We start from the raw sequence: 12,486 nt of genomic DNA on the forward strand, positions 1-12,486 counted from the left end.
ACCCCCGTTTCAAGTTCATAATAAAAAAAATATAAAAATACTCACTATGGAGTAGAGGGGTCACCCCTGTCCAGAAGCAGGCAGCAGGGCAGCACAGCGTGAGTAACACTGACACTGTCACCTCGTCATGTGTCACTCGCACTCCACCTGCTTTAGGCACCTGCTTTGGTCCCCCTCCGCTTAAAGTAATGGCGGGAGGACGGGCAAGCTGGCTGGAGGGAAGGCACGCTGGTGGGCGGACGTGGCTGAAGTAGCATGCCTGGTTGGCAAGTGACTGCGCAGCGTGACCTCGCTGACATGACACCGCACACAGCAGACAGCTGGGGCTGGGCAGCGTCTGAGGCTGAGCTGAGCGCTAGTGCACAGCAGCGCTGCCCGGTCAAGAACCAATAGTGCACATGCGCAGTATAATCCCGGTAATCCCGCGATTGGAGGCTCCAATCCCAGGATTCAAATACCGCCGTTTTTGACCCAAAATCCTGGGATCCGGCCGATTCCGATCCTGGGATTGGCCACCCTAGTTGGCAGCCACCAGCACTGGTTTTGCCTATAACATTGACCATAATTATTTTGATTTGGTCCTGGACCACCAACCCATGGCACTCTTGAAAGTGCCCTGCGGAACACCAGTGTGCCAGTTTGGGAACCACTGTAATACATTATTCTTGAAGTGCTGTTTATACAGTTCAGAGACTCTCTGTATTTTATATACAGTATATGTATTTATAAAGAATCCAACATTTAATAATTTTTTTCTTTAAGTTTACAGTATTTTCTTTTCATACTTTGAATAGACAGTATTCTATTTTTTTTCTTATGCTTTGAATAAACACTATATTTACGTATATTTTTTGTGTAAACTAGATTTGTTATACAGTAGGTCTGTATTGTTAATCTTTGTCAAACAACTTTTTTTTTTCTTTATATATTTTAAAATCAACACGTTTATATGTGGAGTCCCACCTCTATGTTATAATTATGTAACCAGGGGCAATACAGTAGCCACAGCAACCCATGTAGCTACTACTGGGGCTGGATCCAAAAGCAGCCTGGAGCAATTCAGTACCAGATTTTCAATGTCATATGGGCATTTTCAATAGTGGGTGCCTAATCATGGTAAAGTAGGGGCCATTGAAAACTTTGCTATAGGGTCTAATAGTCTTTAGTTACAGTCCCGAGCAGAACAATGTTGTGTGGGGAAACTAAGCTCAGGGTCTCTTTAGCAATGTTGATATTAGACTCTTGTATTCAGTTACAGGCTTGTATGCAACTTTTCAATTTGTACCTACATATTCACGTTTACAATGACAATATATGTATACTTTAAAAAAAACAAAAAAGAACCATATGCAGCCCATAACAAAGATGTCTACTTCTGACTTGTGAATATTGTCATGTGACCCCTTTCCCAGCCTTTCTGGGATGCTAGTGCCACAGTGTGGGAATGATAGACTAAGCACTCTGCGCTCTGCACTGCTATTATGCTGCTGTATGTAGGAAGCTGATGCTACCTCGTGTCCCAGCTTCATGCATCTTTAGAAGCCCCTGGACCAGCTAAGGTCTAAAGCTGAAATCTTCAAAATTTCAGAGGAAATCATGTATCCCTTATTGCTACTTATATGGGCTTCTGTTCTCCAGAGGGGACATTCAACCCTTGCAGGTAAGATGAAAATATGATGATGATGATGACTTTTAAAATCTCTTTTTGTTTTTTGTTTTTTTGTAATGTCTGGGAGAGGGAGCAATGTAGACAGCTTTATAAAGTTGTTATCTGCAATGCAGTGCTAAGAGCCCAAGCAGGCGCACACACCTCTGCCCTGCATTGCAGTGCTTATCCCATGCACCAGCCTGCCTTGGTCATTCCTTTATAGCACACAGGGACATTCTTACTAAAGAGCACGATGCCATCCTCTTTCTCTGCAAGCTGGTATTCACAATATGCCCAATTATGACACTTTTTAAAGTATATTCACCCAAATAGCAGATTATTTTTTTTCATTATGTATGCATTCATTATTCTGATTTCTAAAAGCACAATATCTGAAGGGTTAGGAGGTGTCCCACTGAAGTGTATGGAGCCAGATCCGCAGTCAGTGCTTTATCTGTGGGTGGTTTTTTTTGGGTCCAGTCCAAGAATTAGAATAATCACACAACAATTCTCAATATGCATTTAAAGATGTCATTGAAGAAGAAAAAATATTGCTAAGCAACTAGGACAGGTGCTAATTTCACTTATCAGTACAAGTAATTCATTTTAACAGTGTAAATGTTACAGTTTGGCTGTGGATTTAGTATAATAAAATATGTTGTATGGGAGGTTAACCCTTTAACTTTCAAAAGTCTTGCACAATGCTGTTTTAGGCAATGGAGGGTGGTTGTTAAAACACTTGCTTGGAAGGGGTTAATGGATCTTAATGCAGAACTTTTCTCCAAATGACCTCACTGCAGTCCTTCGCTACCCTGCCCTTTGCAATTTGCATCCCCACCCTTGTCTTTCAGGATGGTAGTGTAATGAGGTTTGGAATACTTTAGTGGTAGGTGGCTGGTGGGTATGATAAGTTACCATTGAATTTAACCTTGCTGTCTGCATGTTTGGAAAGAAGTCTGAGTGTCATTTACAGGATGAAGGACACATGTGTGATGTGAAGTGGGGTTGCTTTAGAGAAGATGCTCAGTGCAGAATTTTGCATGATCATTGTAGAGAAGAGCAGTGGGGAGGACTGGTTTGTCCTTTGATAGGTGTGAGGCAATTATTTATGAAGTATTTTATGAAAATCCAACACATTAGTACATCACAAACCATAGAATGACTGTGATGACCTGAAGTAATGTATGCTGCAGGAAATAAACATGGATTTTGGACTTCGCACATGAGGTAGTAAGGTCAAAGAGAACTCAATTAATTGTACAGTATATAATTCATGTGTCCCAATTTATTAATTTGCTTATGTTACTCTCTGGTAACAAAATATATGTATATAAAAATAGCTTCTAACCAATCTACTTCTGATCTGTGGATTTCATATGACCTGGCTGTTTGTAAAAACTCAGGGTGAAAAAGAACTATTACATCTACTTTTCTTAATGACTAAGTTATAATTAGGTCTTGTACCTACTGGTCATTTCATGTGTTTTTCTTGTACCACGACTGTAAATGGATCTTAACTATAGCCCAATTCCTGTTCTTACTACTAGCATAGGTTTGTGTTGCGTTTGTGCTGTATTTTCCTGAACATCTCGATGTTCACATATATTAAGCATCTTGGTAAGGCCACCATGACCTCAAAACACACCTAAAACATGCATGTCAAATATGCTTGTGTCTTACACGCTTTATATCAATGTCATTTTCCTAGCAATAAAACCACTGATGAAGTACCAGTAATAGATTATCAATATTTTTATTTTATACAGTATTGAAACAGTGTTGTCTGCAAAATAATTTATCTTTATTGGTACAGGCGTCATTTTAAGTCTGGTCATTAGAAATCTTTCCAGCTTTATGGGAGCATTAAAAAAAAATGGATATTTTCATTAACAACAGGAGATAATACGTTTACACAAATTATTGATTGCAGATATGTTTGACTAAAAGGCTAGTAGACTTTGGTCGGATGTAATGCCGCCCAGGTTCGGCAGCTTTGTAGGATGCCGGACGAATTCAGATGTTTTTTTAAAGGGGCAATCACTTACAAGGCAAAAACCATGCCTTCTGAGTGATTGCCCCTATAATAAAATCTCTGTGTGAAAAGAGTATTAATGCGCTATTTCTAAATACGTTATCTCCCTATCCATCGAGTGACTTGTTTGTTACACTGTTGGTCACCTACTAAAGTACTGCAGCTTCTTAATTTATTTCATTGCTCTTGGGCAGTATGGATGGTGTAATGGTTAGCATTACTGCCTCACAGCATTGAGGTCACGGGCTCAGTTTCCACCATGGCTCTACCTGTGCGGAGTTTGTATATTCTCCCCGTACTTGCGTGGGTTTCCACCGGGTACTCCGGTTTCCTCCCACAATCCAAAAATATACTGGTAGGTTAATTGGATCCCAACAAAAATAAGATTTTACTCACCGGTAAATCTATTTCTCGTAGTCCGTAGTGGATGCTGGGGACTCCGTAAGGACCATGGGGAATAGACGGGCTCCGTAGGAGACTGGGCACTCTAAGAAAGATTTAGTACTACTGGTGTGCACTGGCTCCTCCCTGTATGCCCCTCCTCCAGACCTCAGTTAAGGAAACTGTGCCCGGAAGAGCTGACATTACAAGGAAAGGATTTTGGAATCCAGGGTAAGGCTCATACCAGCCACACCAATCACACCGTATAACTTGTGATAAACTTACCCAGTCAACAGTATGAACAACAACAGAGCATCAAACAATGGATGCCACCATAACATAACCCTTTATTAAGCAATAACTATATACACGTATTGCAGAAAGTCCGCACTTGGGACGGGCACCCAGCATTCACTACGGACTACGAGAAATAGATTTACCGGTGAGTAAAATCTTATTTTCTCTAACGTCCTAGTGGATGCTGGGGACTCCGTAAGGACCATGGGGATTATACCAAAGCTCCCAAACGGGCGGGAGAGTGCGGATGACTCTGCAGCACCGAATGGGCAAACACAAGGTCCTCCTCAGCCAGGGTATCAAACTTGTAGAACTTAGCAAATGTGTTTGAACCCGACCAAGTAGCTGCTCGGCAAAGCTGTAATGCCGAGACCCCTCGGGCAGCCGCCCAAGAAGAGCCCACTTTCCTTGTGGAATGGGCTTTCACTGATTTTGGATGCGGCAATCCAGCCGCAGAATGAGCCTGCTGAATCGTGTTACAGATCCAGCGAGCAATGGTTTGCTTTGAAGCAGGAGCACCCAGCTTGTTGGATGCATACAGGATAAACAGCGAGTCAGTCTTCCTGACTCCAGCCGTCCTGGCTACATAGATCTTCAAAGCCCTGACTACATCAAGCAACTTGGAATCCTCCAAGTCACGAGTAACCGCAGGCACCACAATAGGTTGGTTCAAATGAAAAATGACACCACCTGCGGCAGAAATTGCAGACAAGTCCGTAATTCTGCCCTGTCCATATGGAAAACCAGATAGGGGCTTTTACATGACAAAGCCGCCAATTCTGACACACGCCTAGCCGAAGCTAAGGCCAATAGCATGACCACCTTCCACGTGAGATACTTTAGCTCCACGATCTTAAGTGGCTCAAACCAGTGGGATTTCAGGAAACCCAACACCACGTTGAGATCCCAAGGTGCCACTGGTGGCACAAAAGGGGGCTGAATATGCAGCACTCCCTTAACAAACGTCTGAACTTCAGGAAGAGAAGCCAGTTCCTTTTGAAAGAAAATGGATAGGGCCGAAATCTGGACCTTTATGGACCCTAACTTCAAGCCCATAGTCACTCCAGACTGTAGGAAGTGCAGGAACCGGCCCAGCTGGAATTCCTCTGTAGGGGCCTTCCTGGCCTCACACCAGGCCACATATTTTCGCCATATACGGTGATAGTGTTTTGCTGTCACGTCCTTCCTAGCCTTTATCAGCGTAGGAATAACTTCGTCCGGAATGCCTTTTTCCGCTAGGATCCTGCGTTCAACCGCCATGCCGTCAAACACAGCCGCGGTAAGTCTTGGAACAGACAGGGCCCCTGTTGCAACAGGTCCAGTCTGAGAGGCAGAGGCCATGGGTCCTCTGTGAGCATTTCTTGCAGTTCCGGGTACCAAGTCCTTCTTGGCCAATCCGGAACAAGGAGTATTGTTCTCACTCCTCTTTTTCTTACGATTCTCAGCACCTTGGGTATGAGAGGAAGAGGAGGAAACACATAGACCGACTTGAACACCCACGGTGTTACCAGTGCGTCCACAGCTATCGCCTGAGGGTCTCTTGACCTGGCGCAATACCTTTTGTAGCTTTTTGTTGAAACGGGATGCCATCATGTCTACCTGTGGCAGTTCCCATCGATTTGTAATCTGAGTGAAGACTTCATGATGAAGTCCCCACTTTCCCGGGTGGAGGTCGTGCCTGCTGAGGAAGTCTGCTTCCCAGTTGTCCACGACCGGAATGAACACTGCTGACAGTGCTTGCACGTGATTCTCCGCCCAACGAAGAATCCTGGTGGCTTCCGCCATCGCCACTCTGCTTCTTGTGCCGCCCTGGCGGTTTACATGAGCCACTGCGGTGATGTTGTCTGACTGAATCAGCACCGGTTGGTTGCGAAGCAGAGGCTCCGCTTGACTCAGGGCGTTGTATATGGCCCTTAGTTCCAGGATATTTATGTGCAGACAAGCCTCCTGACTTGACCACAACCCTTGGAAGTTTCTTCCCTGAGTGACTGCCCCCCACCCTCGGAGGCTAGCATCCGTGGTCACCAGGACCCAGTCCTGTATGCCGAACCTGCGGCCCTTGAGAAGGTGAGCACTCTGTAGCCACCACAGAAGAGACACCCTGGCCCTCGGGGACAGGGTGATCAGCCGATGCATCTGAAGATGCGATCCGGACCACTTGTCCAACAGATCCCACTGAAAGATCCTCGCATGGAACCTGCCGAAGGGAATGGCTTCGTATGATGCCACCATCTTTCCCAGGACTCGCGTGCAGCGATGCACCGACACCTGTTTCGGTTTTAAGAGGTCTCTGACTAGAGTCACGAGCTCTTGAGCCTTCTCCGCCGGGAGAAACACCTTCTTCTGGTCCATGTCCAGAATCATGCCCAGAAAGGGCAGACGCGTCGTAGGAATCAGCTGCGACTTTGGGATATTCAGAATCCAGCCGTGCTGTTGCAACACTTCCTGAGAGTGTGCTATGCTGATCAGCAACTGCTCTCTGGACCTCGCCTTTATGAGGAGATCGTCCAAGTATGGGATAATTGTGACCCCTTGCTTTCGAAGGAGCACCATCATTTCCGCCATTACCTTGGTAAATATTCTCGGTGCCGTGGAGAGCCCAAACGGCAACGTCTGGAATTGGTAATGACAGTCCTGTACCACAAATCTGAGGTACTCCTGATGAGGTGGATAAATGGGGACATGCAAGTAAGCATCCTTGATGTCCAGAGACACCATAAAATTCCCCCTTTTCCAGGCTTGCAATGACCGCTCTGAGTGATTCCATTTTGAACTTGAATCTTTTCAGATAAATGTTCTGGGACTTTAAATTCAATATGGGTCTGACCGAACCGTCCGGTTTCAGTACCACAAACTTTGTGGAATAGTATCCCCTTCCCTGTTGAAGGAGGGGAACCTTTACCACCACCTGCTGGAGATATAACTTGTGAATTGCCGCTAACACTACCTTCCTTTCCATGGGGGAAGCTGGCAGGGCCGATATGAGGTAACGGTGAGGGGGCATCACTTCGAATTCCAGCTTGTATCCCTGAGACACAATCTGTATAGCCCAGGGATCCACCTGTGAGCGAATCCACTGGTGGCTGAAATTTCGTAGACGCGCCCCCACCGCTCCTGGCTCCACCTGTGGAGCCCCAGCGTCATGCGGTGGATTTAGTGGAAGCCTGGGAGGACTTCTGTTCCTGGGAACTAGCTGTATGGTGCAGCTTCTTTCCTCTACCCCTGCCTCTGGCAAGAAAGGACGCACCTCTGACCTTCTTGCTTCTTTGTGATCGAAAGGACTGCATTTGGTAATACGGTGCTTTCTTAGGCTGTGAGGGAATATATGGCAAAAAAATTGACTTCCCAGCCGTAGCTGTGGAAACTAGGTCCGAGAGGCCGTCCCCAAACAATTCCTCACCCTTGTAAGGTAAAACCTCCATGTGCTTTTTGGAGTCGGCATCACCTGTCCATTGCCGAGTCCACAGGACCCTTCTGGCAGAAATTGACATTGCATTTATTCTAGAGCCCAGTAGGCAAATGTCCCTCTGGGCATCCCTCATATATAGGACAGCGTCTTTTATATGCCCCAGGGTCAGTAAAATGGTATCCTTGGCTAAGGTATCCATTTCCTCAGACAGATTATCTGTCCATGCTGCTACAGCACTACACATCCAGGCCGACGCAATTGCCGGCCTCAGTAGAGTACCTGAATGTGTATAAACAAACTTCAGGATACTTTCCTGCTTCCTATCTGCAGGATCCTTTAGGGCGGCCGTATCCTGTGACGGCAGGGCCACCTTCTTAGATAAGCGTGTCAGAGCTTTATCTACCCTAGGGGAGGATTCCCAGCGCACCCTGTCCGTTGGCGGGAAAGGATACGCCATAAGTAACCTTTTGGAAATCAGCACTTTCCTATCGGGGGAGTCCCACGCTTTTTCACATAACTCATTTAACTCATGTGAAGGGGGAAAAGTCACCTCTTGCTTTTTCTCCCCATACATATAAACCCTCTTGTCAGGGACAGGGTTTACCGCTGATATGTGCAATACATCCTTCATTGCTATAATCATGTAGCGGATGGCTTTAGCCATTTTAGGCTGCAATTTTGCATCATCGTCATCGACACTGGAGTCAGAATCCGTGTAGATATCTGTGTCAACAATTTTGGATAGTGGGCGCTTCTGAGACCCTGACGGCCTCTGCGCTGTAGGATCAGGCATGGGCTGAGACCCCGACTGTCCCAAGGCATCAGCTTTATCCAACCTTTTATGCAAGGAGTTTACATTAACATTTAACACCTTCCACATATCCATCCAATCAGGTGTCGGCGCCGTCGGCGGAGACACGTCATTCATCTGCACCTGCTCTGCCTCCACATAGCCCTCCTCGTCAAACATGTCGACACACGCGTACCGACACACCACACACACAGGGGATGCTCTATATGAGGACTGGACCTCCACAAAGCCTTTTGGAGAGACAGAGAGAGAGTATGCCAGCAGGGGTGTATCTACCTATTGGCCATGATGGCACTCGCCAGAGGCGCCAGGCAAGAAGGGGGCACCATCTGTCAGTGCCATCCATGGCCAGGGGGTAGAACCAAGTAGTGCTGTCAGACTTGGTGACTGTCTGTTGGTGCTGTCGCCAGTGTCCGGCAGCAGCACCCCGCACCTTGCTTGTAATCAGACTCAACATAAACTACAGCTCCCAGCAGCCCTTGTTGCCAGGAGCCCCCGGCAGCAAGGGCTGCTATGATCTGTAGTTTACTTTGAGTCTGATTGATCCCTAGTGAGGAGCTGTGCTGTTGGACACTGGCGCCGGCAGTGACAGACAGTCACCAGGTCAGAACCGGGCTATGGGGACGAAGGGGGTCGAGGCACAGGACTGCCCTGCCCGGCATTGGGCTAGGGCAGTGGATGGAGTGGAAGCACGGCACTCACTGCCAGGCAGCCCAGCAGCATGGAGTTGAGGGAGAGAGGACAATGAGCTACTAAAGTAAATGCAGTCAGCGTACCCTGTCTGTAATGAGGGGTGTGTGTGTGTGTCTGTGACTGAATTTATGTATGTGTGTGACTATGTCTGTATGTTTGTGTGTGTATAAGTACCTACTGTATTTATGTGTGTATTAGTATGTGACTATGTATGTGAATAAGTGTGTAACTATGGGGGTAATTCCAAGTTGATCGCAGCAGGATTTTTGTTAGCAATTGGGCAAAACCATGTGCACTGCAGGGGAGGCAGATATAACATGTGCAGAGAGAGTTAGATTTGGGTGGGGTGTGTTCAATCTGCCATCTAATTTGCAGTGTAAAAATAAAGCAGGCAGTATTTACCCTGCACAGAAATAAAATAACCCACCCAAATCTAACTCTTTCTGCACATGTTATATCTGCCTCCCCTGCAGTGCACATAGTTTTGCCCAATTGCTATCAAAAATCCTGCTGCGATCAACTTGGAATTACCCCCTATGTATGTATGTATGTATGTATGTATGTGACTGTATTTGAATCTACTGCATGTGTGACTGTAGTGTATATCATATGTACAGTATGTGTTTTGTGTGTGACTATGTATGTAAGTGTATACTGTATGTGTGTCTGCCTATGGGCAGGATCAGATATACTAATGGCAAATGTGGTTTGACTGCATTCCCCACATAAAATTAGAAAGGGGTACAACTGCAAACCCTCCAGCTGCACCTTTTTGGCAGGTACAGTACCTTATTTTTATGGTCTGTACCGATTTTTGGCTCTCTAAACTTCCAATGAAAGTATAGGAAAAGGGGCGTGGTCACCCCTTTACCCGTGGGCACGCCCCCTTTTCGAATTTGTACCGATTTTTATGTGTAAAATGTTGGAGGATATGAGACTGTGTGGCATAATGTGAATAGGAGACACTACTGTGCGTTGTAATGTGAGTAATGGACACTACCATGCTGTGTAATGTGATACTATACGGCATCATTTGAATTGGAAGTACTATTGTGTGGCAATGTCCCTTTCCCACAAGGCCACATTCCTTTTTTGACACCCCTTCCTTATTTCAAACATGTGTATGCATGTGTATGTGTGTGTGTGTGGGGGGGGGGGGGGAGGGGCACAAGCCCCTGACTTTGCCAGGGGCGCTCAGACCCCTAGATACACCCCTGTATGCCAGCACACACCCCGGCGCTATATGACCCAGGAATCACACAGTAACTTAGTGTTTACCCAGTAGCTGCTGTATATATGATTAAAGCGCTAAATTTATGTGCACCCCCCTCTCTTTTTACCCTCTTTCTACCGTGAGTCTGCAGGGGAGAGCCTGGGGAGCTTCCTCTCAGCGGAGCTGTGGAGAGAAAATGGCGCTGGTGAGTGCTGAGGAAGAAGGCCCCGCCCCCTCAGCGGCGGGCTTCTGTCCCGCGATTTTTTGTGAAATTAATGGCGGGGACTCATGCATAATACAGTGCCCAGCTGTATATATGCTGCTTTTGCCAGGAGGTACTTAATTGCTGCCCAGGGCGCCCCCCCCTGCGCCCTGCACCCTACAGTGACCGGAGTGTGTGGGTTAGTGTGGGCGCAATGGCGCACAGCTGCAGTGCTGTGCGCTACCTCATATGAAGGAGTCTTCTGCCGCCGATTTTGACGTCTTCTTGCTTCAACCCGCCGGCTTCTGTCTTCTGGCTCTGCGAGGGGGACGGCGGCGCGGCTCCGGGAACGGACGACCAAGGTTAGGTTCCTGTGTTCGATCCCTCTGGAGCTAATGGTGTCCAGTAGCCTAAGAAGCGCAACCTAGCCGCAGTTAGTAGGTTTGCTTCTCTCCCCTCAGTCCCACGTAGCAGAGAGTCTGTTGCCAGCAGAAGCTCTCTGAAAATAAAAAACCTAACTAAAATACTTTCTTATTAGCAAACTCAGGAGAGCTCACTAAATGCACCCAGCTCTGTCCGGGCACAGATTCTAACTGAGGTCTGGAGGAGGGGCATAGAGGGAGGAGCCAGTGCACACCAGTAGTACTAAATCTTTCTTAGAGTGCCCAGTCTCCTGCGGAGCCCGTCTATTCCCCATGGTCCTTACGGAGTCCTCAGCATCCACTAGGACGTTAGAGAAATCAACCATAACGTGAATGTGTGTGTATGTACTTGTGGTAGGGAATATAGATTGCAAGCTCCACTGGGGCAGGGACTGATGTGAATGGCCAAGTATTCTGTGTAAAGCGCTGCGGAATATGTGTGCGCTATATAAATAACTGGTAATAAATTATGTAGTGATTTTGTATATATCTGCGAAATTACCTGCCTGTAATGTGTTTATGTTTTGCATCATAACATTAATTTATCTTTTTCGTGCAGTAATCAATTTCCAGGTATACTTAAGAGGCTTATAGCATGCAGTGAATGGGATCAGATTTATTACCCTGGCAGGCTCGCCATACCTCAGCCTGGGTGTGGTATGGAAGGTCAACCACACTTAGGTCGACAGTGTCTAGGTCGACCATTCTCAGTCGACAGCAACTAGGTCGACAGGGATTCTAGGTCGACAGGGTCTTTAGGTCGCAATCGTCTAGGTCAACAGGTAAAAAGGTCGACATGAGTTTTTTAAAAATGTTTTGTTGGTGTCGTTTTCGCCGTACAGTGACCGGGATCCCCAATTAGTGCACCGTGTCCCCTTGCATGGCTCGCTTCTCCTGCCATGCTTCGGGCAAGGTGCATCGCTCCACTACCACTGCGCTCTGCACAGGTTACCGTTCCCAATCATAGTCCATGTGGATAGTAAAGTATGAAAAAGTTCAAAAAAAGAAAAAATGTGAAAAACTCATGTTGACCTTTTGACCAGTCGACCTAGAACATGTCGACCTAGAGACCCTGTCGATTTAGAAACCATGTCGACCTCGTTACTGTCGACCAATAGTGGTTGACCTAGACACTGTCGACCTAGTTACTGTCGACCTAGAGACCGGATATCCCTCAGCCTCTATTTACTATATAATTGCAGCAACGAAAATGCTGCTGTTATGTCTTGTGCCACCCCATAGTACTAGGAAGGTTTTTATGTGGCATACCCAAAATATTGGTAATATTTAATCAACTTAAATTGATTTAAAAATGTAGTGTTCCGGTTAAGTGGTCACTGTAAAATGGAGCATATATTGGGTAGAGGATTGTGGCCCT

At 46.4% G+C, this 12,486-nt stretch overlaps 1 protein-coding gene across 1 annotated transcript in view; it reads left to right on the plus strand.

Annotated features, from left to right (window-relative positions):
- Positions 1-850: 850 nt before the first annotated feature.
- CNTNAP1 (contactin associated protein 1) overlaps positions 851-12,486 on the plus strand; it is a 219,128-nt gene continuing 207,492 nt past the window's right edge. The window contains exon 1 of the mRNA XM_063960038.1: positions 851-1,660. Within this exon, the coding sequence (XP_063816108.1) occupies positions 1,597-1,660 (64 nt within the window). The 5' untranslated portion in view covers positions 851-1,596. The remainder of the gene's footprint in view (positions 1,661-12,486) is intronic.

This window comes from Pseudophryne corroboree, chromosome 3 (genome assembly GCF_028390025.1).
Source record: "Pseudophryne corroboree isolate aPseCor3 chromosome 3, aPseCor3.hap2, whole genome shotgun sequence".
Classification (NCBI taxonomy): Eukaryota; Metazoa; Chordata; class Amphibia; order Anura; family Myobatrachidae; genus Pseudophryne; species Pseudophryne corroboree.